The sequence below is a fragment of the Lutra lutra genome, chromosome 14 (genome assembly GCF_902655055.1).
Source record: "Lutra lutra chromosome 14, mLutLut1.2, whole genome shotgun sequence".
Taxonomy (NCBI): domain Eukaryota; kingdom Metazoa; phylum Chordata; class Mammalia; order Carnivora; family Mustelidae; genus Lutra; species Lutra lutra.
In genome coordinates, this window is record NC_062291.1 from 48,983,329 (window position 1) to 49,010,097 (window position 26,769).

Sequence of the window (26,769 nt, forward strand, 5' to 3'; positions counted from 1 at the left end):
AACTTACCCAGAATGTTATTGTTTAAAACATGCCAAGGGGTGCCTGGGTGGCTCAGTCAGTTGTCTGCGTTCAGTTCAGGTCATAATCCCAGGATCCAGGACTGAGCCCTGCATTGGGCTCCCTGCTCAGCAGGGAGTCTGTTTATCCCTCCCCCTGTGCCTGTCCCTGACTCTAGCTTGAGTGCACACACACACTCTCTCACATAAATAAATAAAATCTTAAAAAAAAAAAAAAAAAGTGTGCCAGGCTTGCTCTCTCCCCTAGGTACTTACAATCAAAAGAAAAAATTATAAACCTTAGAGTAAAACTGAAGAGCTTATTTTCAAGTCTGTGTTAAGAATTTCTAAACAGGGGCGCCTGGGTGGCTCAGTGGGTTAAGCCACTGCCTTCGGCTCAGGTCATGATACCAGGTCCTGGGTTCGAGCCCCACATAGGGCTTTCTGCTCAGCAGGGAGCCTGCTTCCTCCTCTCTCTCTGCCTGCCTCTCTGCTTACTTGTGATTTCTCTCTGTCAAATAAATAAATAAAATCTTAAAAAAAAAAAGAATTTCTAAACAGAAGAAATCACCTTCCCAAAAAAGACCAGGTAAGAATATGCACACTGCCAAATGAGTCATGGTTCATAGCATCAGCTACTTCTCAGGTTTCTAGAATAATTTTCAACAAAGTGAACTTACTGTGGCACATGTGACAGAAAATATCACAAAAATTATGGAGAGCAAGCTTGAAGATTCCATATGGGATAACTGTAAAAATGTAAGCTTTATAATCAGACAGACTAGGATTTAAATTCTAGCATTACCACCCACAAGTTAAAACTTCAGTGAATTCTCTAATTCAAATTTCAGTTTTCTCATTAGCGAAGTGAGTACAGTATCACCTGCCTACCCATTAGAGCATTAGAGAAAATGTAGTGTACAAAAACTTAGAAAAACTGATACATAAACAGAAGCTACTATCAACCTAGTATTTTTATATTCTGATAATCCCCATAAATTCCAGAAAGAAAATCATGGAACCAAAAAATTCCAATTAATAATATTCATTAGCTTCTTGTTATCTGTTTTGGTCTTTTTGAATCTAGGTTTAAATTTACCATAAGCAATTAACAGGAAACACAACTATTTCTTTGCTTTATTGTAAACCATAACTTTGTTAAACCCCCTTGCAAAATTATAAAAGGTATTACACTATTGGAGATAGTCTTGTTGAAAAAAATTACCTTTTGTCCTCTGCTTTGGGCATTCTCATGAAATGATCTGTGATTTTAGAATCCTTTTTCCCATGTTGCTTTGAATTTCTACATTCTACATTCAGGCCAGAATTACTTCCAGGTGGTCTGGCATTTAAATCATTCATTCCACTCCGAGTCTCTCCTCCTTCAAATTGAAAATGTAATCGAATTTCACCTTCTTTAGAAGAGGACCGTTTCCTCAATTCAGTGTCGGCTTCTCTTGCTTGGAACCTTGAAGGTTTACTTGCTGTTTGGGAGGAATTGCTATCTTCTTGTTCATCAAAACCTGGACTTGTCTCTTCATCTGCTTCTGAGTCCTGACAACTATTTTTGGAATTATCCACGTCCATTGGTGACTCAGGTTCACTTTCTTTCTCAAAGGGAGGAGAATTTCCTAAACTACTCTCTTGTCTACTCAGTTTGTTGGCATTTTTCAGTTCAGTACCAACATCCTCAGAGCCGACATCTGACAAGGGACTCTCTGGCACCACATCTACCTCTTCCTGCTGACAACCTGCACAGTCTTCTACAGGACGGCAAGACTTGCTGCACTTCTGGTGGCTTCTGGCTTCTCTGGTCTGTTCACCTTCTGTGGTCTGCTTTTTATTTGTTAACTTTACAGGTGTCAAAAATTGTTGGTTATCTCTACTTCCCTCACTATCTGTGTCGCTGTGATCATCATTTCGGGATGACTGATCAACGTTAGCATTACTGAATCGCTCTGGTACCAGAGTTACTGTCGAAGGTTCACTTTCTAAAAGCCTCTCTGTATGTTTCCCTTCATTTTGCCACTTACACATAGCTGCAGTCTGATGCTGATTCAAATATTGTGTACTTTTCTCAACAGGTGATTTATCAAGACTTAGCTGAGAAACATTTTCTAATTTTTCCACATTATGTTGGTAAAAGTTATCTTTTTGTACAGAACTCATCATGGATTCTACTCTTGTATTGTTGTTTTCTTTACTATGCAAACTACAACAGAATAAAAAGAACTAATGAGACAACAGAAATTACGATACAATAAAAAGAATTTATGGTATAAAAAAACCACTTGTCCAACCACACTCCCCGTGTCACAGCAGTAATTAAACTACTGGTGATATCCTAAACACAGAGCGTGCTCTTTCATGACTCCATGACTGCACATATGCCTAAAACGCCCTTTCCCCAACTCTATGCCTGGGAAACACCTGCCATTCCTTTAAATGTTAAACTTCACTCACCTCCTGGCAGGCCTTCCTGCAAAGATAAAGCTAATTCTTGGTTCTATTTGCTAACCACCACCACCTTTCTGTTCTATTTATCACACTATGTAATAATCATGTGTTTTTGCAACTGTCACCAGTATACTGTATCTTAAACACACAGACTATATTCCCTTTTCATCTCTGTACGTCAAGTATACAGGATAGACCCTAGCACATGAAGGACTCTAAAAATTAGTATTTATAAAGTGAAAAAATAAATACAGATAAAAAAATGGAAAAGCAAGGAGAAAGTGACATGAACCAAGATAAAACCTTCATATATCATGTTACATATTTTTCTATATAGGCATGTTTCTATACCTTTCTGATTCAGTTGTCTTGATTCCTTTAGTGTCCATCCAACTGGTAATAGTCTTTTGTTTGAAAACTGTAAAAAGAGAAAAGACACACACCAAAAAGATAAAAATACCTATGGCACCATTTATTCATGTAAGGCACTGTGCTAGGTTCTGTGATTTAAACAGAGATTAATCATTCCTTCCACACTTAAGCAATGGGAGATAAGACAGAAATATAAATGCATTTGGCTTTGAGCAGAAAGTGACAGGCTCATGAAAGAGCTGGGATGGCCTAATGGATGAGAGTACAGGTTCTGAAATCAAATCACCTGGATTCAAATCCTAGTACTCCCATTGGATTGCTGTGTGTCTTTGTGAGGGATCATTTTTCTGTCTCTCAGATTCTTTATTTGTAAAATTGCAAATTAATATTATTTCCCCTGGGCTTATTATGAGGTTTAAATTAAACAACACATGCAAGGTGTTAAGTTTAAGGCACAATCTGGTACATGCTCAGTAAATGTTGGTTCTTAACTACCTTTAGTATTAAAAGAGATCCTGATAAAGAATTAAGGTGCACTTCTGGTGGCTTCTGGCCACCAAAGAAACTACTTTAGGGAACTGGAGTAAGTGGGACAATTTGATAAGTAGGGCTTGAATTGTTCCTTGAAGAATAAACGTATACTCTCATAAAGGGAAAATCATAAGCAAAGGCACCAATGCCAGGGAAATATAAAGAACTTAAAAATAAAGCAACAGAAAATATGACTAGAAAGTCAATGAGGACCATATGAGAGAGTTTCCTGAATGACCCACAAAAACAGGTACAAATGGGGGCACCTGGATAGCCCAGATGGTTAATTGTCGGCCTTCAACTTAGGTCCTAACCCCAGAGTCCTGCCAGCCTCCCTGCTCAGCAGGGAGCCTGCTTCTCCCTCTACTTTCCCCCTGCTCGTGCTCTTTCACCCTCTCTGTCAAATAAATAAATAAAATCCTTTATTTAAAAAAAAAAAGCATACACTGAGAACTATAATTTCGAAACTCAAATCTAGGAGGTGCCCAGTCATGCACGATACATATCCTTGAGGGCAAATCTAAAGGTGCCAGAAGGAAGAGCCTATTGGTAGAAATGAAGCTACCGGTCTAGGTCAGTAGCTCCCAAACCTTCTGAATCATCGGGGGCTGGTAATTAATGGATCCTGGGACCAGGCCCCAGACCTACTGAATCACTCTATGTGTGATGATGGAGTCAGGAGGGAAGCTGGACTCTGTATTTTTTTTCAAAAAGTGACTCTGATGATCATTAGCTAGGTTGGAGAACTAATGGCGAAGGACCAAAACTAGTCATTGTGAGAAGGGAGAATAAAAGTTGAGAAATGAATCATAACAGATTTCACAACGATTGAAGTTAAAGGTGATACTAAGCTTTAAGTCTGATAGACTTGAAAGATGGTTACAGCATTAAGTTAAAATGTAGACTATAAGACAACTGGAGGGACACCTGGGTGGCTCAGTCAGTTGAGCATTTGCCTTTGGCTCAGGTCATGATCCCAAGGTCCTGGGATCAAGCCTCATGGGGGGGCTCCCTGCTCAGCAGGAAGTCTGCTTCTCCAGGACTCCTGGGTGGCTCAATCAATTAAGCATCTGCTTTTGGCTCAGGACATGATCCCAGGGTCCTGTGATGGAGTCCTGCTCCTTGCTCAGCGGGGAGCCTGCTTCTCCCTCTGCCTGCTGCCCCCCCCCGCCCCCCGCTTGTGCACTCTCTCTGACAAATAAATAAATAAAATCTAAAAAGGGGGGGTGCTTTGCCACTCTTCCCTATAAGGCGTGCAGTCTATATCCCTGCCCCTTTAATTTAAAAAAAGAAAAAAAAAAGACAACTGAATTTTGGGGAAAATATGATTACATCCATTGCGAACATACTAAAATTGAGATGCCAGAAATAACCAGATAGAAATGACCAGCAGACAATAGCAGAAGTAGAACTGATGGCTCAGTAGAGGAAGATACAACATAAATAAATGTAAACCACAATTTACATAAGCATTTAAAAATAAGCATGCTTTCAAAATTAACTGCACTGCCTATGGATTAAATGTATATAATACCTTAGTATAAGAAAATATAAGATGGTAAATATTCTCAACTATTCCCCAAACTGCAATGTAAGAATCTGAGCCCCTTAAGACACAGACTCATTCTTATTTGCTTATGTCTCTCCTCAAACACTATAACATGAGCATAACAAGTCTCATAACAGATGCTGTCCCAAACACATGAAAATCAACAGCTTTATCGTTGTATTTGAGTGCCATATAATTCATTCCTTACATTCCTTACATAAAATACTAACATTCCAACTAGTAAAAATCTTTGATTAGCATTTTAAAAAGTTTCTATCACAACAAAGTAATTATATTTGATTTTCTTATTAAACACCACATTTCAGTGACTTTACTAAGTTAGTACTTCTACAGAAAATCAGGCTTCAGAGAAAAAAACTAGCTTCAATCAGAAAAGGATGAACCACTTGATTCCAAGACTTTTTCTGTAGTTTCATCTTTCTCCATTTAATTTCATTACATCAAACACAAGTGTAGAAAATCTTCAAATTATAAACCAGTAAGGGCCCCAAATTCACTTTTTGTGCCACTGGTGGAATTTAAAACACCTTTCTCCATAAATATAAGGATTAAATGGTATGCCCAGCACTATGAGGGCAACTGACACTGAGAATGTGTCCTCTCTTCAGCTTCAAGTTTCCTACTATAATTCCTGAAGCCTGTGAACAGATAAAGGAGGAGAGGAGCTGAGGAACCAGTATTTCCTGATAATAAGATACTCCTCAGTCCTCCTGAGAGTCCTATTTCTTTTTATTGCCACTATTTCTGGCTTTCAAAGGTTTCTTTTGCAACATGCCACAGGACTGCTTCAGAATTTTACCCCCTAATTCCTGAAATGAGGATAAAATTATGCTTTCCACATTATCTGGTAATTTCTGTCTTTTTATTAGGAATAATCACAGCAAACAAAAAGGAGGGCAGTGGTAGGTGATGAAAAAGATACAAGATCTGGAGTCAAACAAGATCTTGGACTGAGATCCTTGCTCAGTCACTTACTAGTACTTCGCTTCTTTGAGCTTCTAATATTTCCTCAACTATAATATGGGGTTAGCAGTAAATATCTACCTAAGGTTTATGTAGATTAATGAGAGAAAATAATAAGTATCTAGTCTCACAAAGCAGAAATTCAACAAATGTCTTCTCTTCCAACACTCCCACCCAATCTCTTTTTCAATGAGATCAGCAGTTCTCCAAGCCTATTCTAATTTCATACCATTTACACTTAATCTAATTAGTAACATCACTCAGTAACCAGTGTATTTCAAAATTCAGTGAGCAAATCAATTACTTCCTGCCACCAACACAGGCGAAAGACACAACATGCTTTGGAACTAACCTGCATTTCAAAGCAACAACCCACCTCCACAAAAAGGCCCCTTCCTCCAGCAGGAGCAAGATAAGGTATGAGAAGGAAGGGTATGGTGAGACCAACGTAATGGACAGTGGAGTTTTGAGATGAGGAAAGAGGTCAGAAGATGCTTTTGACAGCACTGAGGCTGAAGGAATGACATGGAGGAAGGGGGACAAACTGGGTCCAGTTACTCACCAACTGCTCACCAACTGCTACCACCATCGCCCCCACTGACCTACATTTAGACCATGCCTGGAGCAGGGAGACAAACTCCAGGTAGTTATAAAAAGCAGAAAAGAGTAGCACTGAGTTCTGCCTATGCAGATCTGCAGATTTCAACTAATATAATACGCCCAGAGAGGTACATAATACCATATTTAAAGATGTTGAATGAATATCCATTTCTTTTTCTCACCTATTCTCCTAAGAGAACTATATACTAAAATTTTTAATACCAAATTCCTAAAAGAATTTCAAATTTGAAACAATAGTTTTTGTTTAGACTTTGCACATTTTGTTAATTGGTGTCCTGTACCCGGTATACAAAAATATTTACAGATCTGAAGTATAGCCCAAGTATTAATTTGGTTCCTCTTCTGCAGAAATCTGCAGAAAATAAGATCCAACCACGAGAATTGACTGCCCTCCTCCACTAGCAACGAACTCTTCCACCTTTATATGCAAATAAAGTTAATGGGTCTACAAATTAGCTTCTTGCAGAAGTCAGACACCGTACTTGGAGGTCATTCTAATTCGCCTCTCTCTTCCACTCTCCTTCACTAAGTTGTCTGAAATCTACAGCCTAAATCTTAAATCCATTCCTTCCTCTCCATCCTCAAAACAGCACCAATATCAAAAGAATAGGTACTTTTTGGACAACTGCATGTACTTCCTGCAACTGATCTCCTTGTCTAGTCTTGACTATCTCTAAACCAGTGTTAACATAAAGGACTAACTTTTTTAAAAAGTCTTTATTTAAATTCTAGTTAGTTAAACATATGGTGTACTATTGGCTTCAGGAGAATTTCGTGATTTATCACTTACATATAACACCCAGTGCTCATCCCAACAAGTGCCCTCCTTAATACTCAACTCCCATTTAGACCATTTCCTGCCTAGCTCCCCTCCAACAACCCTCAGTTTGTTCTCTGAGAGTCTTCTGGGACGCCTGGGTGGCTCCGTCGGTTATGCGTCTGCCTTCCGCTCAGGTCATGATCCCAGGTTGCTGGGACTGAGCCCCATGTCTGGCTCCCCGATCAGGGGGGAGTCTGCCTCTCCCTCTCCCCCAGCACCCACAATCCCTGCTCATGCTCTCAAATAAACAGATAAAATCTTTTCAAAAAGTCTCTTATGATTTGCCTCCCCCCCTTTTTAACTCCTTACCCTTTAGGTTCATGTTTTGTTTCTTCCACTTATGAGTGAAATCATATGGCATTTGTCTTTCTCTGACTTATTTTTCTTAGCATAATACACTCTAGCTCCATCCGACAGCATTGGAAAAGAAAAGATTTCATTCTTTCTGATGGCTGAGTAATATTTAAAGGACTAACTTTTTATAGTGAAATACAAACAACGTGAGAACGCGTCCTACATAATAGGTATTATTTCATGAAACATGTTTGCAATAAATATGGCATATTTACCCAGTTCAAAGATTTCTTACTCTGTATAGTGGCTGAATTTATACAGTGGACTGCAGGTAGAGAAGTCCAAAGGCCACTAAGCCATCTTTTCCAAAATATTAAACAAATGTTATCTCTCTCTTTAAAAGCTTTCAGTGGCTTCCTATTAACCAGAGAATAAAGTCCAAAGTCCTTGAAATGGCACTAGAATTTGTCCATAGTAAGTTCTATCCTTCTTCCTGGCCTTAAGTCCTGTCACTCCTGTCATTTTATGCTCCATTCCTACCACCTTTGCACATACCATTCCCTCTGCGTATTTCTTTCTCTCCTTGATCTATACAGCAAATCCTGCTCATCCTTCGATTTATAGTTGAGATCTACTCCCCAATGCCTCTAAGTCCTGAGAGAACTAAGTTTACACCAGTCACCCAAAGACGGACCTCTGGCCAGCCTTCTACACTGTTGACAACTGCATCCTTTTTGAAATGTTCTTTCCTGCATGACACAACAAAAGTCAGGCTTTCACTCTACTCTTCTGACTGCTTCTCTTCAGGCTACTCTTAGATGATGGTGTTCCTAAAGTTTCTTTCCTAGGTCACCTTTATTTTCTCTATATGCTTTATATGATCGAATGTATGTCCAAAGCATCAATTATCACGTTTATGCCAAGAATCCCCAAATCTTTACTTCCAGCACAAATTAATTTAACAGGTACAAACCCACAGATCCCATTCTCTGATTCCATTCACTTCTCTCCCTCTCTACTATACACTACCAAGTATAAACCATCATTATCTCCCACCTAGACTAACTCCTTTAGTCTTGGGCCTGTTCTTCCTCTCTCTTTCAATCCATTCTTCATTTTCTACCCACCAGCCAGAGACCTTTAAAAAAAAAAAAAAAGATGTGGGTGCATGCACATACACATAGTCGCTTCCCTACTGAAAACACATTAAAAGCTTCTCACTGTCCTTAGAGGTAAAATTCAAAACCCTCAGGACTGCCTATATTTCCCAGTATGATCTGATCCTTTCCTACCTCCCTGCAGCCCCATCTCTCTCTACTCTCTTCTGTTGACAGTATGCACCAGTTGCACTTCAGGAACATTTCCTTACTTCCTCTTTTCTAGCTAACTCTTCATCCTTTTTTAGCCCTCAGAATAAGCACCTCATCTTCTGGGAGATTATCTCTGATCCCACAGAGTGGATTAAGATTCCTGACTCCTACCATAATGATGTATGTCTCTCACCTGTCAGCATGTGGACTTTGTAATTGTTTATCTCTCCTGACAGATTTTAGGATCTGAAGACAGTGCCCAAGTTACACTTGTTCAACCCTGTATGCCAGAAACAAGCACAATGCCAGCTAATACTAACAGCTCTGCAGCCCCCGGATATAAAATCTGAACCAAGAGAAGTTGTGACCTTCTTTGTACCTTTTTTCCATCTAAAGGCTGGAGCTTCACATACACAATTAGACTTTCTTAACCAAGGCAATTTCTCAGTCAAACTCGAGAAAAGCAAACAGGTGGAGTCTACTGCCATTTTCCCCCCTGAGAGTAACTGCTCACCAGGGTTTCTCACACCACCAATCCCAAAGGAGAAAATTTGGCCACATTCCCCTACTAGTGACCTTATTGGCTCAGCAAGACGGCCTCAGAGTGGTGCACACAAGACACCAGAAAGGGGTGACTGGAGTCCCTGGGTCCCCAGACAGAAACCGAAAGGTTCGGGCCAAAGCGAAGGACAAAGATCTTTATTTCCCCACGTACCAAGCGAGGTGGAGCTGCCTCTGTGCGGTCCCGCCCGCCCCGGGACGCAGCCTGACGAGGACGGTGGGACCCTGAACTGCACGGGAGCGTCCTTGGAATCGAGGACGCGCCTCTGCCTGCTGGGGAAGCTCCGGGCGTCCGAGGCGGCCGGCGGAGAAGTTGCAGCGGCGCCCCAGCGGGGTCGCTTGGTGCAGGGCTCACAGCCGGGGCCCGCACTCATGCTTGGGACCCGCAGCGCAGAGTCCCCGGGCCGGCCCGGGCGGAGAGCCTCATTCACTAACCCTGAGAGGGACGGACTGCGCCTCCTCCTCGGCGCCTCCCGGCACCATTCCCTCTTTGCCGCTGCCTCTCTCTGCAGTTGCTGCTCTGCCGGCCTCCCGAGCCAAGCCCTAGCCAGCCGCCTGCCTTCCCTCTTCCACAGGCACCCCCACCTGCCTCAGGATGCGCCGCTTTGATTCTGCCTTGGTTCACTTTCCCACCACCGGAAGGCTGCCGTCAGGCGCTTCCGTTTTCCGGGACGTATAATGTCGCAAAACGGAAGTGCAAGGATTAGCGGGTACCGGCTCCCGGAAGGTCACCGTGTGAAGGAGGCGGTGGGAACGCGGGTCTCCCCGCTGTTTCTGGGGAGCAACGGCAGAACAGACGAACCTGGCCTGAGGCGGCGGTGAGAAGCAGACGAGCACTTTGCTGCGACACCATGGAGAGCGGCGGGGGAAGCGGGAACAAAACCACAGGGGGGTTGGCCGGCTTTTTTGGAGCCGGCGGGGCAGGTTACTCGCACGCGGATTTGGCCGGCGTCCCGCGTAAGTATCAGGCCTACCTTGTGAACATTTCTCAGTGGTTCTTGGCGACTCCGCCAGACGTATAGTGTGTTTACTGTGTTTTTTTTTCGGCTGGCTCTTAAAATCTTCAGTACCAGTGATGGGGTTAGGGTGTTTGCGCTGCCGCTCGAGTTTTTGGAGCCATGGATCCCCGAGAAGTTCTGTCCGGGTGACGTGGACGCGGGATGCTGCATGTTTTCTTCCCTTTATAAACGAGTGTGGTGCCTTATCTTTCCTACCACACATTTCTTGTGCGTGGAGCTGTGTGTTTGACTCTAGATTAAGAGGAGAGCCTACCTCTGCGAGTAAATACATTCCAAATAGGCTATAAATAACTTTTAAGCTTTAAGTCAGTGTTTCGAAACTGCTATGTAGCCTTCAGGGCAGAACATTTAATATTGAATGTAGGCAAGAAAGAAATCTGAGTCGGGCCAGCGGAGGAGCCAAGAAGTGAACTGCACTATATAGGCCATTTATGGACTTGAAAAAAGAAGCCAGGTAAGAATTTTAGGAAACGAAATATGCAAGGTCAAAAGTGCAGAAATATGAATACCACCTGTCTGTGCCCTCTCAATCCTGTGAATGTCGTCCAGATGTTTGGGACTTTGCGGGTATTCAGCTGGATGAATATAACTTGTTCTACTTCTCCAGGTCTTCTTTGGTCAAGAGCAAAAGAGTCCTAGTGTCACTTATGTCAAAACTGAATCTGGAACACATTATACTTATAATAAGCCTTCCGAGGTCTGAGTTTTGGAGCACAAAGGGCACTGCCTTAATATGACAAAGCATTGTTACATTAATTTGATTAAGGTTTGAAGGTAAATTGAGAGGTCGAGGGTGACCACCATTCACGGAACACCTGGAATGGGCCAACGACTTTTCTGGGTGCAGGACTACCAGTGGTAAAAAGAGATGATTGCTGCTTTCATGGAGTTTACATCCTAGTTTGCCAAGTAATACAAACACATTTCAGTTAATAAGTGTATGTAAAGGCATCAAAACAGGATCAGGGGACGGGAGCAGGTCACTGTTTTAGAATAAATAGGTCAGGGAAAGCAACCAGAGGGTGTTTACATTTGAGCTGTGACTTGAATACAATACAAATGTGGGGGCGCATAGGCACATGGAGGTACACAAGGGAAAATGGTTAGTCCAAGTGCCCTGGGGTGGGGGGGGACAGACCTGACATGTTTAAAGAACATCTGATGGGCCAGTGTGTCTACAAAATTGAGAGGGAGTTGGAGCAGTAGGAGATAATGAGATCAGGAGAGCAAGTAATGGCTGCTAATGCAATGTTTTATAAGCCTTGGTAAGGAGTTTGGATTTGATTAAAATTGTGAATGGAAGCCATTAAGGCTGATTTCCTTTTCCTAAAAAAAAGTCACTTTGGTTACTATATAGGAAGTGAATTGAAGGGATTAGAGCAGATTAAGGAGTTCATTTAGGTAGGAGATTGTTACTGTAGTCTAGGTGAGATTTAATGGTTGGACTAAGATGGTAGCAGTAAGGATGGTGGTAAGTAAAAGTTCGAAATGAATATTGAATATAGAATTAATAGGACTTTCAGTTGACGAAAGGACTAGAGTCATGGGTATTTCTTAGATTTGTGGACATTCAGAGGATTCAAGGATTAAATTCAGAATATGAGAAAGTTGATATTCCTTGATAGATTTTTTTCCCATTGTCAAAGTTAGTGGGATTCAAGTCTGGCTCTCTAAGAGTTTCCATTTTCTTTTGTCCTGACTCCCATTCCTGTGGTGATGACCCAACAGTGTTCTACACTGCCACAGCAAATCACCTTTGTCAGCAACTATCAATACTAAGATTTGAAGGAACGGCCTTAAAATATTTATATATAACTCAACCCAAGCACTGGTTTTCCCATGAAATTCACTTGTCTATTGTCAGTCTTATTTTGCAATTTGTGTAGATGTCAAGCATCCTTGTAGCAAAGTAGAGGAAATTAGCTTTATAATTGACTTCGGCTATGCTTCCTGCTCCTTTGATTATTTGATCCACATTATTGCCAATATCTTCTTGGTATGAGAGCCTGAGCCACTAGTGCAGGACTTGGTTTGAAATTCAGGACCTCAGGAGGAGACAGCCACAAAACTGCCAGACAGGATAAGGAGAAAAGTAGAAAAGGAGAAAATTTCATATTCAGTGAGCCTGTAAATAAAAATTGAAGAACACCTGAAACAGCGTAATTAACACTGAATGAAATAACTTTTTAAAATTTCATTGCAATGTGATGTTTTCTCTCTAGTGACTGGTATGAATCCTCTGTCTCCGTATTTAAATGTGGATCCACGGTATCTCATTCAGGTAAAATTAAGACTAGTCCTTTTATGAATTTCTTAGTTTGGTGATTTATCTTATTGCTTTAAAAAAAAAAATCCAGGTTCTTATGCTAACTAGATCTGTGATACATATTTCTGGAGGCACCAACTCCTTTTTCTTTTCTTTTTCTTTTCTCAGAAACTTCGGGATTTGACTTTTATCTCTCTGGTACTAATTAACTAATTCCCTTTGAAGGGTTTTTGGGGTTTGAGGTGTTTTGGGTTTTTTTCCCCTTTCCCATTTAAATTGTGAAATGTACTAACATTAAATTTACTATCTTACCCTTTTTTAAGTGTACTGTCCAGTAGTATTAACTACGTTTATAATATTGTGCAACAATTACCACCTATCATATCTGTAACTCATTTCATCGTGTAAAACAAACTATACCCGTTGAAAAATAACTTCATTCCACCCACCCATCCCATGGCAACCACCGTTCTGCTTTCTGTTTCTGGTTTTGATACTCTTAAGTACCTCAAAAAAGTAGAATTATAGTATCTGTCTTTTTGTGATTAGCTTATTTCATTTAACATAATATTCTCAAGTTTCACTTATGCTATAGCATGTGTCAGAATTTCCTTCCTTTTAGGCCGACTAATATTTAATTGAATAATATTCCATTCTGCTTATCCATCTGTCCCTGGACGCTTGGATTGCTTTCATATTTTAGCTATTGGGGGTAGTGTTGCTCTGGACATTAGTATACAAATGTCTCTTCCTGAACCTTTTAATTTCAGTTATATATTCAGAAGTGAAATTACTGGATTTTATGGAAATTTTATTATTATTTATCTGAGGAACTGCCATACTGTGTTCCATAGCACTATACCATTTTACATTCCCAAGAACTGCACAAGGTTTGCAATTTCTCCGCATCCTCATCAACACTTGTTGTTTTCTGCGGTTTTTTGATCATAGCTATTCTAATGGGTATGAGGTGGTGCTCCTTGTAGTTTTGAGTTGCATGACCCTAATGATTAGTAATGTTGAACACCTTTTCATATGATTTTTGCCCATTTTATGCCCATTGCCATACCTTTGGAGAAATGCTTATTTTTAAGTTCTTTGTCCTATTTTTGAATTGAGTCTTTATTGTTGTTGAATTTAAGTTCTCTATATATTCTGAATATTAACCCCTGATCAGGTAACATGACTTGCAAATATTTTCTCACATCCTGTGGGTGCCTTTTTACTATGCTGATTACTATCTTTTGAGGCACAGTATTTTTAAATTTTCACAAAGGCCAGTTCTTATTTTTCTTTTTTTGTTTTTTAAGATTTTCTTTGTTCATTTGACAGAGGGAGAGAGATCACAAGTAGGCAGAGAGAGGAGGGGAAGCAGACTTCCCACCGAGCAGAGAGCCCAATGAGGGGCCCGATCCCAGGACCCTGAGATTGTGACCTGAGCCAAAGGCAGAGGCTTTAACCCACTGAGCCACCCAGGCGCCCCTTATTTTTCTTTTTTTTTGTTGTTGTTGCCTGTGCTTTGGTGTCAAATCCAAGAAGTCATTGCCAAATCCAGTGTCATGCTTTTCTCCCATGTTTTCTTCTAAGAGCTTTTTTGATTTTAGGTCTTATATTTAGATCCATTCAATTTTTATATTAGGTGTTTAATTTTTTTATTAGGTGTTAGGTAAGGATCCAATTTTACTTGTTCATGTGGATATCTGGTTTTCAGAGCCTCATTTGTTAAGAGTGTTTTTTCCTCATGGAATGGTCTTGGCAATCTAGTTCAGAATCATTTGACTATATGTGAGGGTTTATTTCCAGGTTCACTATTCTGTTTCATTGGTCTGTTTGTCTGTCTTTGTCAGTATCACACTCTTGATTACAGTAGCCTTGTAGTAAGTTTTGAAATCAGGAAACGTGATTATTGTTCTCTTTCTTTCTTTCTTTCTTTTTTATTTTTGTCAGAGAGCACAAGCAGGAGGAGCAGCAGGTAGAGGGAGAAGCAAGCTCCCCGCTGAGTGAGGAGCCTGATGCAGGACTCAATCCCAGGACCCTGGGATCATGACCTGAGCCAAAAGCAGACACTTAACCAACTGAGCCACCTAAACATCCTGATTATTGTTCTTGTTCAAGATTGTTTTGGCTGTTTGGGGCTCATTGAGATTCCATATTAATTAGAGGATAGGTGTTTCCATTTGCAAAAACATGGTATTTTGATAGGGATTACATTGAATCTGTAGATTCTCTTGTATGGTTTTGATATCTTAACAGTATTGAGTCTTCCAACCCGCACACATGGGTTATGTTTCCCTTTCTTCTTTGTTTGCGTTTAAGAGGTTTTATGGTTTTCATTTTGTAAGACTTTTACCTCATCGGTTAAGTTCATTCCTAAGTATTCTTTTTTTTATTTAAAGATACGGTTTTTTATTTCTTTATTTAACAGAGGGTGAGGGGATGAGAGGGAGAGCACAACTAGGGGGAGCAGTAGGAAGAGGGAGAAGCAGGCTCCCTGTGGAGCAAGGAGCCCCTTTTGGGGCTTGATCCCAGGATCCTGGGATCATGAACTGAGCTGAAGCAGACACTTAACCAACTGAGTGACCCAGGCACCCCTATTCTTTTTGATGCTATTATAAGTGGAATTGCTTTTTAAAATTTCTTTTCAAATTGTCCATTACTAGCATATGGAAATCCTTTTAATTTTTTGTGTTGACTTTGTATCCTGCTACTTTGCTGAATTTGTTTAGTAGATCTAATAGGTTTCCTTGTGCAATATCTAGGATTTTCTACATATAAGATTTATCTGCAAAGAAAGAAAATTTAGCTTCTTCCTTTCCAATTTGGATACCTTTTATTTTTTCTTGCCTAATTGCTGTAGCTAGAACATCTAGTACAAATATCCCCTGCTTTTTGAAAGTTCACATTGTTCCATTTCACCTTCATGAGAGATCTATATTATGTAGGTCTGTATGTAGTACCTGTTTATGCTGAACAGAAGAAATCAGAAGAGAATTTTTGCTTTTACCAAAAAAGCAAAAATAGCATTCAGCATTTGTTTTGCAGTGAGCTGTTATAGTGGCACCATCGAGCTCCTTCCTGGGGATCTGCACTCAGCATCTCAGCAGCAAGCCATCGCAGCTTATCTGTGAGCATCTGTGCTTTATCTTCATTTATTTTGCGTGTTTGATAGCAAGCTGTGTCTTAAGGTATCAGAAAACACTGAGAGGTTTTATTTTAGGTCTAGGAATACTCAAAACATTTTTCCATGTAAGTTGATGATAATTGCTTCTTTGCTTTATGACATTTTGACTTACAGGAGGTTTTATAGGAATATTCTACTTACAGATATCAGGGGACTTGTGCTGTTTCGAAAGAAGAATGGCAGAAATGGGTATCCTTACCTTTTTCTGATTTTGGAGGGAAAACTTTTATCTTTTATGGTTTAATATAATGTTCAGTGTGGGATTTTCATATATGGCTTTTATTATGTGAGGTAGTTTCCTTCTATTCCTAGTTTGTTGAATTCTTCTTATCTTAAAAGTATGTTGGATTTTGTGAAATACTTTTTTTGCAGTAGTTGAGGTGATCGTGGTTTTTTTTCCCCCTTCTTTCTTTTAATGTGGTGTATTATGTTGATCAGTTTTAATATATTGGGCCATCTTGCATTACATAAATAAATCCCACTTGGTCATGGTGTGTAATCCTTTTAATATGCTGCTGAGTTTGTTTTCCTAGTATTTCGTTGAGGATTTTGCGTCAGTATTCATAGGGGATATTGGTCTGTAGTTTTCTTGTAGTGTCTTTGTCTGGCTTTGGTATGAGGGTAATCCTGGCCTTATACCAAATATTACCTCCACTTCAATTTTTTTGGAAAAGTTTGAAAAGAATTGGCGTTAGTTCTTCTTTAAATGTTGGATAGATTTCACGAGTGAAGTCATTAGGTCCAGGGCTTTTCTTGATTGTGACTTATGTTTTGTGTTAGAGAGAGAGAGAACATGGAGTTAAAGGGGGGCAGGGGCAGAGAGAGAAGGAGAAAGAGAAATTTTAGCAGGCTCCATGCCTAGCACAGAGCCCAATGTTGGGCTCTATCTCACAACCCTGAGATCATGACCTGAGCTGAAATCAAAAGTTGGACCCTTAACCAACTGAGCCACACTGGTGTCCCTGGTGTGACATTTTTTATTCCTGATTTCACACTTCTCACCAGTTATAGGCCTGTTCGGATTTCCTGTTTCTTGGTGAGTTTTATGTCTCTAGGAATTTGTATATTTCATCAAGGTTATCCAATTTGTTGGCATGCAATTTTTTATAGTACTCTCATATTTCTTTTTCTAGTTCCTCAAGTTTCCTTAAGTTGCAAAGTTAGGTTGTATATTTGAGATCTTTCTGATATTTTTAATAAGCATTTGTAGCTCTGAATTTTCCCCTTAGCACTACTTTCACTGGATCTCATAAGTTTTGATATGTTATGTTTTCTTTTTTATTGATCTCTTAAGTATTTTCTAATTTCCCTTATGATTTCTTCTTTGATCTGTTGGTGGTTTATGGGTATATTGTTTAATTTCCATGAATTTATGAATTTTTTATTTTATTTCTGTTACTGATTTCTAATGCATACTCTTGTGGTTGGAGAAGATAGTCTGTATGGTATATTTTAAAATCCATTGAGACTTGATTTGTGTCCTAATATATTATTTGTCCTGGAAAATGTCCCACATGCACTGGAGAAAAATGTCTATGCTGTTATATTACTGATAGGTAGAGTGTTTTGTAGATGTTTGTTAGATCTGTTTGTTCTTTGTTTTATGGTGTTAAGTGCTCATATTTCCTTATTTTCTGTCTGGTTATGATTATTATCATTATTGAGAATAGAGTATTGAAGTCTCCAATTATTACTGTAGAAATTTCTATTTCTCCCTTTCATTCCACTGTTTTATATTTAATATATTTTAATGGCCTGTTACTAGGTGTATAAATGTTTATAATTGAATCTTTTTGTTGTATTGGACCATTTATTAATATTCTCTTTCTTTGTAATCTTTCATTTATTTAAAGTCTATATTTTCTGATATTAGTATGGCCACCCTGCTGTCTTGGATTTTATTTGCATAGAATATCTTTCTCTGTCACTTCAGTTTGAATCTTTTTGTGTCTCTGGTATGAAAGTAACCCCCAGTGTAGTTGGATCCTGGTATTTTATCTATTGTGCCAGTCTTATGTCTTTTGGTTAGACAGTTTGATCCACTTATATTTAAAATGATTACTGATAAGGAGGGATTTCTGTCATTTTGCTGTTTGTTTTTTATACGTCTTCTAGCTTTTTTGTCCTTCATTTTTTGAATTACTGTCTTTTGTGTTTAGTTGATTTATTTTTTTCAGTGAAATGTTTAAATCTCTTTCTCATTTTCTTTTGTGTATGTTCTGTAGTTATATTCCTTTTAGTTACTGAAGGATTTAACATCCTAAAATTAAAATCCTAAAATTATAAATCTAGTTAGAATTTTTACCAGTTTAACTTCCATAACATGCAAAAACACTTCTTCTTTAACAGGTGTGTACTCCTTCTCTCAGTTGTTACTGTCAGTAATTTATAGCTTTAGGGACGCCTGGGTGGCTCAGTCAGTTAAGCTTAAGCATCTTCCTTCAGCTCAGGTCATGATCCCAGGGTCTTGGGATCAAGTACTGCATCAGGCTCCTTGCTCAGCAAGGACCCTGCCTCTCCCTGTCTTCCACTCCCCCTGCTTGTGTTCTCTCTCTCTCTCTCTGACAAATAAATTAATAAAATCTTTAAAAATTAAGAATAAAAAAGAGTAAAGGATTTGAGTAGATGTTTCCCTAAACAGATATAGAAATGTTCAATAATCATAAAAGATATTTAATGTCACTTACTAGGGAAATGCAAATCACAAAACCGACGTGAGATACTCCTTCACCACTGCTATAGGTATTATCAGAAACATGCAATAACTGATGTTGGTGAGGATATGGAGAAATTGGACCTTCATGCACTGCTGGTGGAAATGTAAATTGAAACAGCTGCTTTGGAAACAGTCTGATAATTTCTCAAAATATTAAAAATAGAGTTACCATTTGACCCACTAATTCTGCTCAATAGATTTATACCCAAGAGAATTGGACAGTTTCTCAAAATGTGAAAAATAGAGTTACCATATGACCCAGTAATCTAGTCAGATATATATCCAAGAGAATTGGAAACATATGTCCACACGAGAGGTTGTGCACGAATGCGCTTATCAGGTTTATTCTAAATAGCCAGGGGGGAGACACAACCCAAATGTCTGTCAACTTAAAAATAAACAAAATGTGGCATCTCCATGCAATGAGATATTTAGCAGGAAAAAAAGGAAGAAGTGATGATACATGCTGGAACATGGTCGAGCCTTGTAAACTTATTATTACATGAAAGAAGCCAGTCACAAAAGGCCATATATTGTATGATTCTATGTACATGAAATGTCCAGAATTGGCAAATACAAAGAGACAGAAAGCAGACTGATCAGGAGCTGCTCAGGGTAGGGGAGAAATGGAGAATGACTGCTAACAGGTATGGGGTTCTTTTTGGGATAGTGAAAATGCTCTAAAGATGATAGTCTTTGTTGTATAACACTGAATATGCTAAAAACCATTGAATTATACACTTTAAATAGGTGAATTATATGGTATTTGAATTACGTATCAGTAAATAGGATGGGTTTTGGGGTGGTTTTTTAAGAGTAGTGGTTGGGACTTTTTGTTTCAATTTGAATCACTGACAGTAATTGCCTGCATTTCTTGTTCATTGTGTTTCAATAGAAGCAAGTTGATTTGGGACTTGTTTGTTTTTGCAGGAAATGTTTGTCAAATATCTGCAGTGTATGTTTATTGATTTTATTTCAAGAATACCTCTCTCAGTATTTTACTCAAAATTTCAAAACTAGTCACATGTGTTTTGCTTAAATGTTGAATGTAGTTTGAATGTACAACCTTTTAAAGGTACTGTAACTCCATTTAAAAATATGGTGAATGCTGTGAAGTGTGTAAACCTGGCAATTCACAGATCTGTACCCCTGGGGCTAATAATACATTATATGTTAATAAAAAATAATAAATAAATACATAAATACATAACATTGTGACCCTGCAGTGCTAGGTGGGGCTTGGTAAGGTTAGACATCAATTTTAAAAAATTGGGATTCTTGCTTAATGACAAACATTTGTAGTGACCTTTTCCATTCAAATGCAAAAGGGGTTTCAGAATTGAAAAGTTTTTCTCATCTCGTTATAAAAACCATGGAAAGCCTAAATTTAAAGGTTACCTTAGTTAAAACTGAATTTTATGGAACAGTTTTCCATACTTCGGAAGTACAGAGACATCTTAAATACTACATGTGAACTCACCATATACTGGTTTTTGTCAACAACTTCTTATCTGAGGCACTATTTGTGGTTTCTCTGACTATTGCTTTGTGTTGTCACCACCTTTGCATCATCACTGATAAATTAAAAATTACATTTGGTAGATAATCTTCCGCTTTTTAGGCCAGATGAACATCCAGTATAAAAACAAGATGAATTTGAATATTTCTAACATCCAGTATCTCCAGTTGAAATATAAATATTTCACATAATCTTGGCCTTCTGACTATTTTATCAGGTACAGTGGTGCCCATCTTTGGATGCATTTCTCTTCTGTGTGGCAAACAGTGGTACTGGTGATTGTTACCCAGTGTCCTCAGCACGAGAACTTTTCAGTGTATCTTCCCTGTATGCATGTGTTATCTTTACTTCAAGAGCAACCTGTTAAGTGTTTATCTCTTACAGTTCAAATTTGGCTTGCAAAAGTTTTTTTCATAACATAATAAGCTATTGATCATATTTTTATAGAAACCAAAAGCCTTTTCATTTTCTCCCAGGATTAATGTAATTTGGCCAGTGTCCCCTCCCTCAAAAAAGTCTTTGCAAATTTTTGTTACGTGAAGCAGTACATTTAAGGAGCTCTTGGGTGGCTCATTCAGTTAAGCATCTGCCTTCAGCTCAGGTCGTGATCCCAGGGTCCTGGGATCGATTCCTGCTGTGCATCCATCTCTCTGCTCGGAAGGGAGCCTACTTCTCCCTCTCCCCACCCCCCCCCCCTTCTCCCACCACCACTCATGTTCTTTCACTATCTCTGTCTCTGTCAAGTACACAAGTAAAATCTTTTTAAAAAATTAAGTGAAACAGTACATTCTAGTTGCATTTAAAAGATTAAGCCCCAATGACAGCTAACCATGAAATTGTTTTCAAGAGGCTCTGTGTGTGAACTGATATACATTTGCCTTCAGTCCTCTTAGTACTTTTATTATGGTTGACCCTAGCAAAGAGTTGAGTTGGTGATAACATGCACTTTGCTTATTAATGTTCATCATGACCTTTAAAAAAAAATTCCCTGTTTGTAATTAGCGATCCATTTCTAGGTTGAAGAATTATATACCTCATTAAATATAGTATTTCTAAAAATTCCAAGCCAGAAGTACAGTTTAAAACTAAGTGATTAATTTAAAGGTCCAAAACTTTTGAGAAACCATGTGTATCATGATATGGGATCTCTTCAGAGTTGGCTTATTATTGCCCAACAGACTGTTTCTGTGTGATGAAAGTAGATGCGCTTGCTTATTTGTGTACTTTTTGGTGAGAATGTATGCATAAGCTAGAAATCAAAAACCAGTGCATAGCTGCAGTTTTCCTAATCAGGAATGCATTTACTGAAGTTCCATATTTGGTAAAGTGATGTTTGCTTGTTAGCAAATTGCCAGCGGTGTGTGCTTATGGCTTATTTTAACCATTTATGTATAGAAAGCTTGGCAAACCTGTATTGAATGTGTTCTGTATGAGTGTATTGTATTATAGAATCAATCATATTGTGCTCTTACAGTAGCATTTTCAACTTAAAATTCTTAGATAGCCTTCATGGGTTTCATATCAAATTTGCATATGCATTTACTAGAAAGAGATTATAGCTGTCTAAGATTAATAAAATAGATAACTTCCCCAAACTGTTAAGAATTAAGAAGGTAATTTTGTCCTTGCATAATTGATCCAAACTGTTATGCTTTTATAGTTTCTGCTTATTTTTTATGATAATAGTAAAATTGTGCTTGATAAATAGTAGCTATAGAATGAGAGTTCTTTTTCCACAGTGGTATCTCAATCAAATAAACCGTTAGTTCTCTTACCTTTCCGTTTACCTTTCTCTAGAGCTGGTCTTCCTAAACTCTCTTGCATGCTGCATCATATTTATCATTAAGGAAGGCAAATTACATACACAATCGGTCAAACTTAATTGAAAAGCAAAGTTCTGATGAGAATGCCCCCTGAAACTAATGAGTGTAACTGTATGTCTAGTTCATTTCACTTCACTTTGATTTAGGTGTTGCTGTTGCAGAAAGTTTTACTTTATGCTTGACTAAGTATAGTTGAGTTTTAGTTAATCTCAGGTTTTACTTTTGTGAATTTGACAAATTAAAAAACACTTTTTAAGTACTGGGTTTTGAGGGGAGCTCAGCTTTTTTTTTTGTTATTGCCCCTTTAGGATACAGATGAGTTTATTTTACCGACTGGAGCTAATAAAACTCGGGGCAGATTTGAGCTGGCCTTCTTTACCATTGGAGGATGTTGTATGACAGGTGGGTATAATTTTTTTCACTGTCCTCAATACAAGTAGGCAAAAGTTCTTAAAATCAAAAGCAATTCAAGTACTGGTTTCAGGGTTTTAAAAAATCATTATTGAGGGTAACCTGGCTGACTCAGTGGACCATGTGACTCTTGATCTTGGGGTTTTAAGTTCATGTTTCATGTTAGGTGTGTAGATTACTTAAAAATAGAATTTTTAATAACAGTAAATAAGTAAATGATCATTATTTACATTTTTTATTTTTTCCTATTAAATAAAAGTAAAAAAGAATCTGAAGTGCAGTTGTTTTTTACTGTGATTCACTAGGGGCTGCATTTGGAGCAATGAATGGTCTACGGCTAGGATTGAAGGAAACCCAGAACATGTCCTGGTCCAAACCAAGAAACGTACAGTAAGTCTTATGTAATCATCTCATGTAGTGCTGTTTGAATATTAACCTCTACTTTGTTGACCTGATGAACACAATCTTGAGATTACACATGTTTAGAGGATTGATATCCATTTTGATCGATTTTTTTTTATTTTCTTAATCAAAATAAAAGAAACTAAGGAATCGGGTTACTGAGGCTAAGGTTTGTTTTGTTTGTTTTTTAAAAGATTTTATTTAATTATTTCAGTGAGAGTGAAAGATACCACAAGCTGAGAGAAAGGGTAGAGGGAGAAGCAGGCTCCCCACTGAGCTAGGAACCCGATGCAGGACCCCAGGATCGTGACCTGAGCCGAAGGCAGATGCTTAAACCATTGAGCCAACATGAGGCTAACATTCTAAAAGGAGTGATTTTTGGTCATTGTCCCTCAGTTAGCTGGTGCTACCCCAACCTAACTTACCTACCTTTTCATTCTGTGGGCCCGTAGGGCGTGCTTTTCAAGTTGTTGAGTTGCTGCATTATTTGGATTGTTCGAGGGCATGCAGAAACCACAGGACTTGGTAGTAAAGAAATAAGCATGTACGAGTGATTGCTGGATATGCTGTCATTTGAATTGAACTACTTACTGAGTTCACACTCCGTTTCTGAAAGAAGGCTAAAGAAAATCTATCACAAAATTCCTAGAAATCAGCAGTAGTTCCTGAGTCTTCTCTCAGGAAATTCAAGTTTGTGGAGAAAGGAAAGTACAGATGTCTTCACCCTGTCTAAGAAATAAACATGACCAGTCCATGTAGATACTCTCTAAATAATTCGATGTTTAGTTTTACATAACTTTATGGCTCCTGGTTTTGCTTTAGGACACATTAAGCTCCATTTTCTTTGTATGTTATTTAGCCAGCAGGTGGCAGCAGGTTTGCTAAATTAGATGTTGGGAATCCTGAAGGCTTGTCAAGTTTCTCATATTCCTGTTAGGATGTGGATCTTGGCTTTACTAAGCCACATCCTTGAATATTTTTACATGTATATTAATATTTGTCCCTTACTCCGGGGCACCTGGGTGGCACAGTCAGTTAAGTGTCTGCCTTCGGCTAAGGTCATGATCCCAGGGCCCTAGGATTGAGCCCCATAATAGGTTCCCCGCTCATGGGGGAGCCTGCTTCTCCTTTTTCCTCTGCCTGCCACTCCCCTGCCTGTGCTCTCAGGTGCTTTCACTCTTGTTCTCCCTCTCACTGTCAAATAAGTAAATAAAATCTTTTAAAAATATATTTGTCCCTTATTCTAATAATTTTTATTTTTGACTTTTTTGTGTTATAGAAAATTTTGAAAATATACCAAAGTAGACAGAATAGTACAGTGAAGACCCATGAACCATAATCCATCCTCAACAGTCAATCAGGATTGGGACCAATTGTGCTCCATCTCATTCTTCTCTCCCATATTACTTTGAAGCAAGTCCCTAACATCATATTAAATACGAAAGTGGATGGTCAGGTTGCCTGGGTGGCTCAGTCCTTAAGCATTTGCCTTCACCTCAGGTCATGGTCCCAGGGTCCTGAGATCGAGCCCCCTGTTGGGTTCCCTGCTCAGCAGGAAGCCTGCTTCTCCCTCTTCCATTCCCCCTGGTTGTGTTAACCTCTCTCGCTATCTCTCTTGGTCAAATAAATAAAATCTTAAGAAAAAAAAAAAAGGAAAGAAAGTGGAAGGTCTCCTGGAAAAGATAACTTTTGTTTCTCAAAACAGTGATAGTTACTAATTTTTGGAGAGAGTCAAATCGGTTTGTATTTTTTAGATAAGATTTTTAAAATATATCATTTTTATATAACAATTCTGATCTTACTAAATAGGAAGTGTTTAAAATAGGAGACAGCTGGAGCACCTGGGTGGCTCAGTTAGGTGGCTGCCTTTGGCTCAGTTTATGATTTCAGGGTCCTGGGATTGACCCCTGCTTTGGGCTCCCTCCCCACCTCTACCCCTCATCCCCTCTTGTGCTCTCTTGTACTCTCCCTCAAATAAGTAAATAAAATCTTCGAAAAATAAAATTAATAAAATAGGAGACAGCCTCTAAAATGGAAAGAAGATAAGGTTTGGGGCCAGACAGATCTATGTAGCTTCAAAGCCTAGTTTCATTACTTACTGTTTTGTGATCTTAGGTAAGTTTTTTCTGCTTTCAGCCTTGAAGGGTTATTGAGAGGTGATTAAAGTAGGTAAGGGCCCAGTATGTGGAGATACATTGTCCAGTCATATGCCAAACAATTTCACCAGTTTGCAGTGCTTCCAGCAGTGCAGTAATGAAAATTACTAGTTTTAAAAAAGTGTTACATATGACAACAATATGCTGAACTTAAAATGTTAGGAAGTATGTAACAGAATTAATTAGAAGCAATATACTTCATTACTAATATTTTTAAAAACCTTTTAGAAATAATACAAATTTTTGTTATTTGGGCATTAATTTAAATGAGTTTTTAATTGCGTTAAATAAGTTTTTTCACTCTTACTGTAATTCCATAATTTCCAGCAGTAGTCAGCTGTCCGGATAGACCCATTCCTGTGATGGTGTTACACTGCTGGGAGAGGAATGTCCTGTCTTCTTCCTCCAGTTGCCTCTGTCACTGTTCTGGTGACAGCTGGCACTGGTGCAAGGCAGAACTGTGCTTCCTTGAGAGTGTGCTGAGCGTTCACTCTGGCCGCTTCGCTCTAGCCTGGGAGCAGACACAGGATGCTTTCTCCATGCATTCTAGTTGGACAGCTTTTCCCTTCTCTTTGAGTATTTCCCTTTAATTCTCCTTTATATTCTACAGCATCCCACGCTTTGATCCTATTTAACATCCAAAGTATATTCTTCCCTAAAAAAAATTGTAAGCTAATTTGTCCATTATAATGGTATTTTTAATGTAAATCAGTTACTATAAGCTTTTTTATAAAATACATTCTCGGTTGTCATTCGAGCCTTTCTGTATTTGACTTATATTTAAAAATAATAAATTTCTTTACTCACTGCCTGAAAATGTTGGAGGTTTAACTTTTATTTATATTTATATAATCATCCTTAATAAATTCTGAGGAGATACTGAGGTAAGTTTTAAATTTAAGAAAATTGGGGGCGCCTCAGTGGCTCAGTGGGTGGGGCCTCTGCCTTCAGCTTGGGTCATGGTCTCAGAGTACTGGGATCGGGCCCCGGGTCAGGCTCTCTGCTCGGCGGGGAACCTGCCTCCCCGTCTCTGTCTGCCTGCCTCTCTGCCTGCTTATGATCTCTCTCTCTCAAATAAATAAATAATCTTAAAAAAGAAAGAAAATGAAAACTGGGGGCGCCTGGGTGGCTCAGTCATTAAGTGTCTGCCTTCAGCTCAGGTCATAATCCCACGGTCCTGGGATCAAGCCGCACATTGGGCTCCCTGCCCGACAGGGAATCTGTTTCTCCCTTTCCCAATCCCCCTACTTATGTTCCCTCTCTCACTGTCTCTGTCAAATAAATACAAATCTTAAAAAATAAAATTAAGTTAATAGAACTTTGGAGGGCACCTGTTGGTTGGGCATCTGATTCTTGATTTCAGCTCAGGTCATGATCAAGGTGTGTTGGAATCAAGCTCTGCCTCAGTGGTTCTGACTGCTTCTCTCCATCTCCCTCTGCCCCTCCCCCCTGCTCCTGCTCTCTCTCTAAAATAAGTCAATAAATCTTTTTAAAAATAACTATGGGCACCTGAGTAGCTCGGCCAGTTAAGGCCAGTTAAGCGTCTGCCTTTGGCTCAGGTCATGATCCCAGGGTCCCGGAATCAAGCCCCCATTGGGCTATCTGCCTCTCCCCTTTCCGCTGCTTGCGCTCTCTCTCCCTCTCTCTCTGTGTCTCTCAAATAAATAAATTCTTTTTAAGATTTTATCCTTTTTTTGACAGAGACACTGAGAGAGGGAACACAAGCAGGGGGAGTGGGAGAGGGCGAAGCTCAATCCCAGGACCCCAGGATCACGACCCG

At 39.1% G+C, this 26,769-nt stretch overlaps 2 protein-coding genes and 1 non-coding gene across 6 annotated transcripts in view; 2 read left to right on the top strand and 1 right to left on the bottom strand.

Moving 5' to 3' along the window:
* The window catches only part of PARG (poly(ADP-ribose) glycohydrolase), a 119,091-nt gene extending 108,951 nt beyond the window's left edge, over nucleotides 1–10,140 (bottom strand). The window contains exons 1-3 of one of the 4 annotated variants that reach the window (XM_047703334.1): nucleotides 10,082–10,140; nucleotides 2,806–2,872; nucleotides 1,223–2,209 (exon numbers count right to left, since the gene is read on the bottom strand). In XM_047703334.1, the coding sequence (XP_047559290.1) occupies nucleotides 1,223–2,209; nucleotides 2,806–2,843 (1,025 nt within the window). In that variant the 5' untranslated portion in view covers nucleotides 2,844–2,872; nucleotides 10,082–10,140. Of the gene's footprint in view, nucleotides 1–1,222; nucleotides 2,210–2,805; nucleotides 2,873–9,650 lie in introns of all 4 variants that reach the window. The other 3 variants (XM_047703335.1, XM_047703332.1, XM_047703331.1) reach the window with 3 other exon arrangements.
* A 62-nt stretch (nucleotides 10,141–10,202) lies between these two features.
* Nucleotides 10,203–26,769, top strand: part of LOC125085131 (mitochondrial import inner membrane translocase subunit Tim23) — a 29,836-nt gene continuing 13,269 nt past the window's right edge. The window contains exons 1-4 of the mRNA XM_047703340.1: nucleotides 10,203–10,453; nucleotides 12,738–12,796; nucleotides 22,329–22,422; nucleotides 22,737–22,821. Coding sequence (XP_047559296.1) covers nucleotides 10,348–10,453; nucleotides 12,738–12,796; nucleotides 22,329–22,422; nucleotides 22,737–22,821 — 344 coding nt within the window. The 5' untranslated portion in view covers nucleotides 10,203–10,347. The remainder of the gene's footprint in view (nucleotides 10,454–12,737; nucleotides 12,797–22,328; nucleotides 22,423–22,736; nucleotides 22,822–26,769) is intronic.
* Nucleotides 25,312–25,515, top strand: LOC125085364 (small nucleolar RNA SNORA74). The gene has a single exon (XR_007122890.1). It is a non-coding gene; the product is annotated as a small nucleolar RNA SNORA74 (small nucleolar RNA).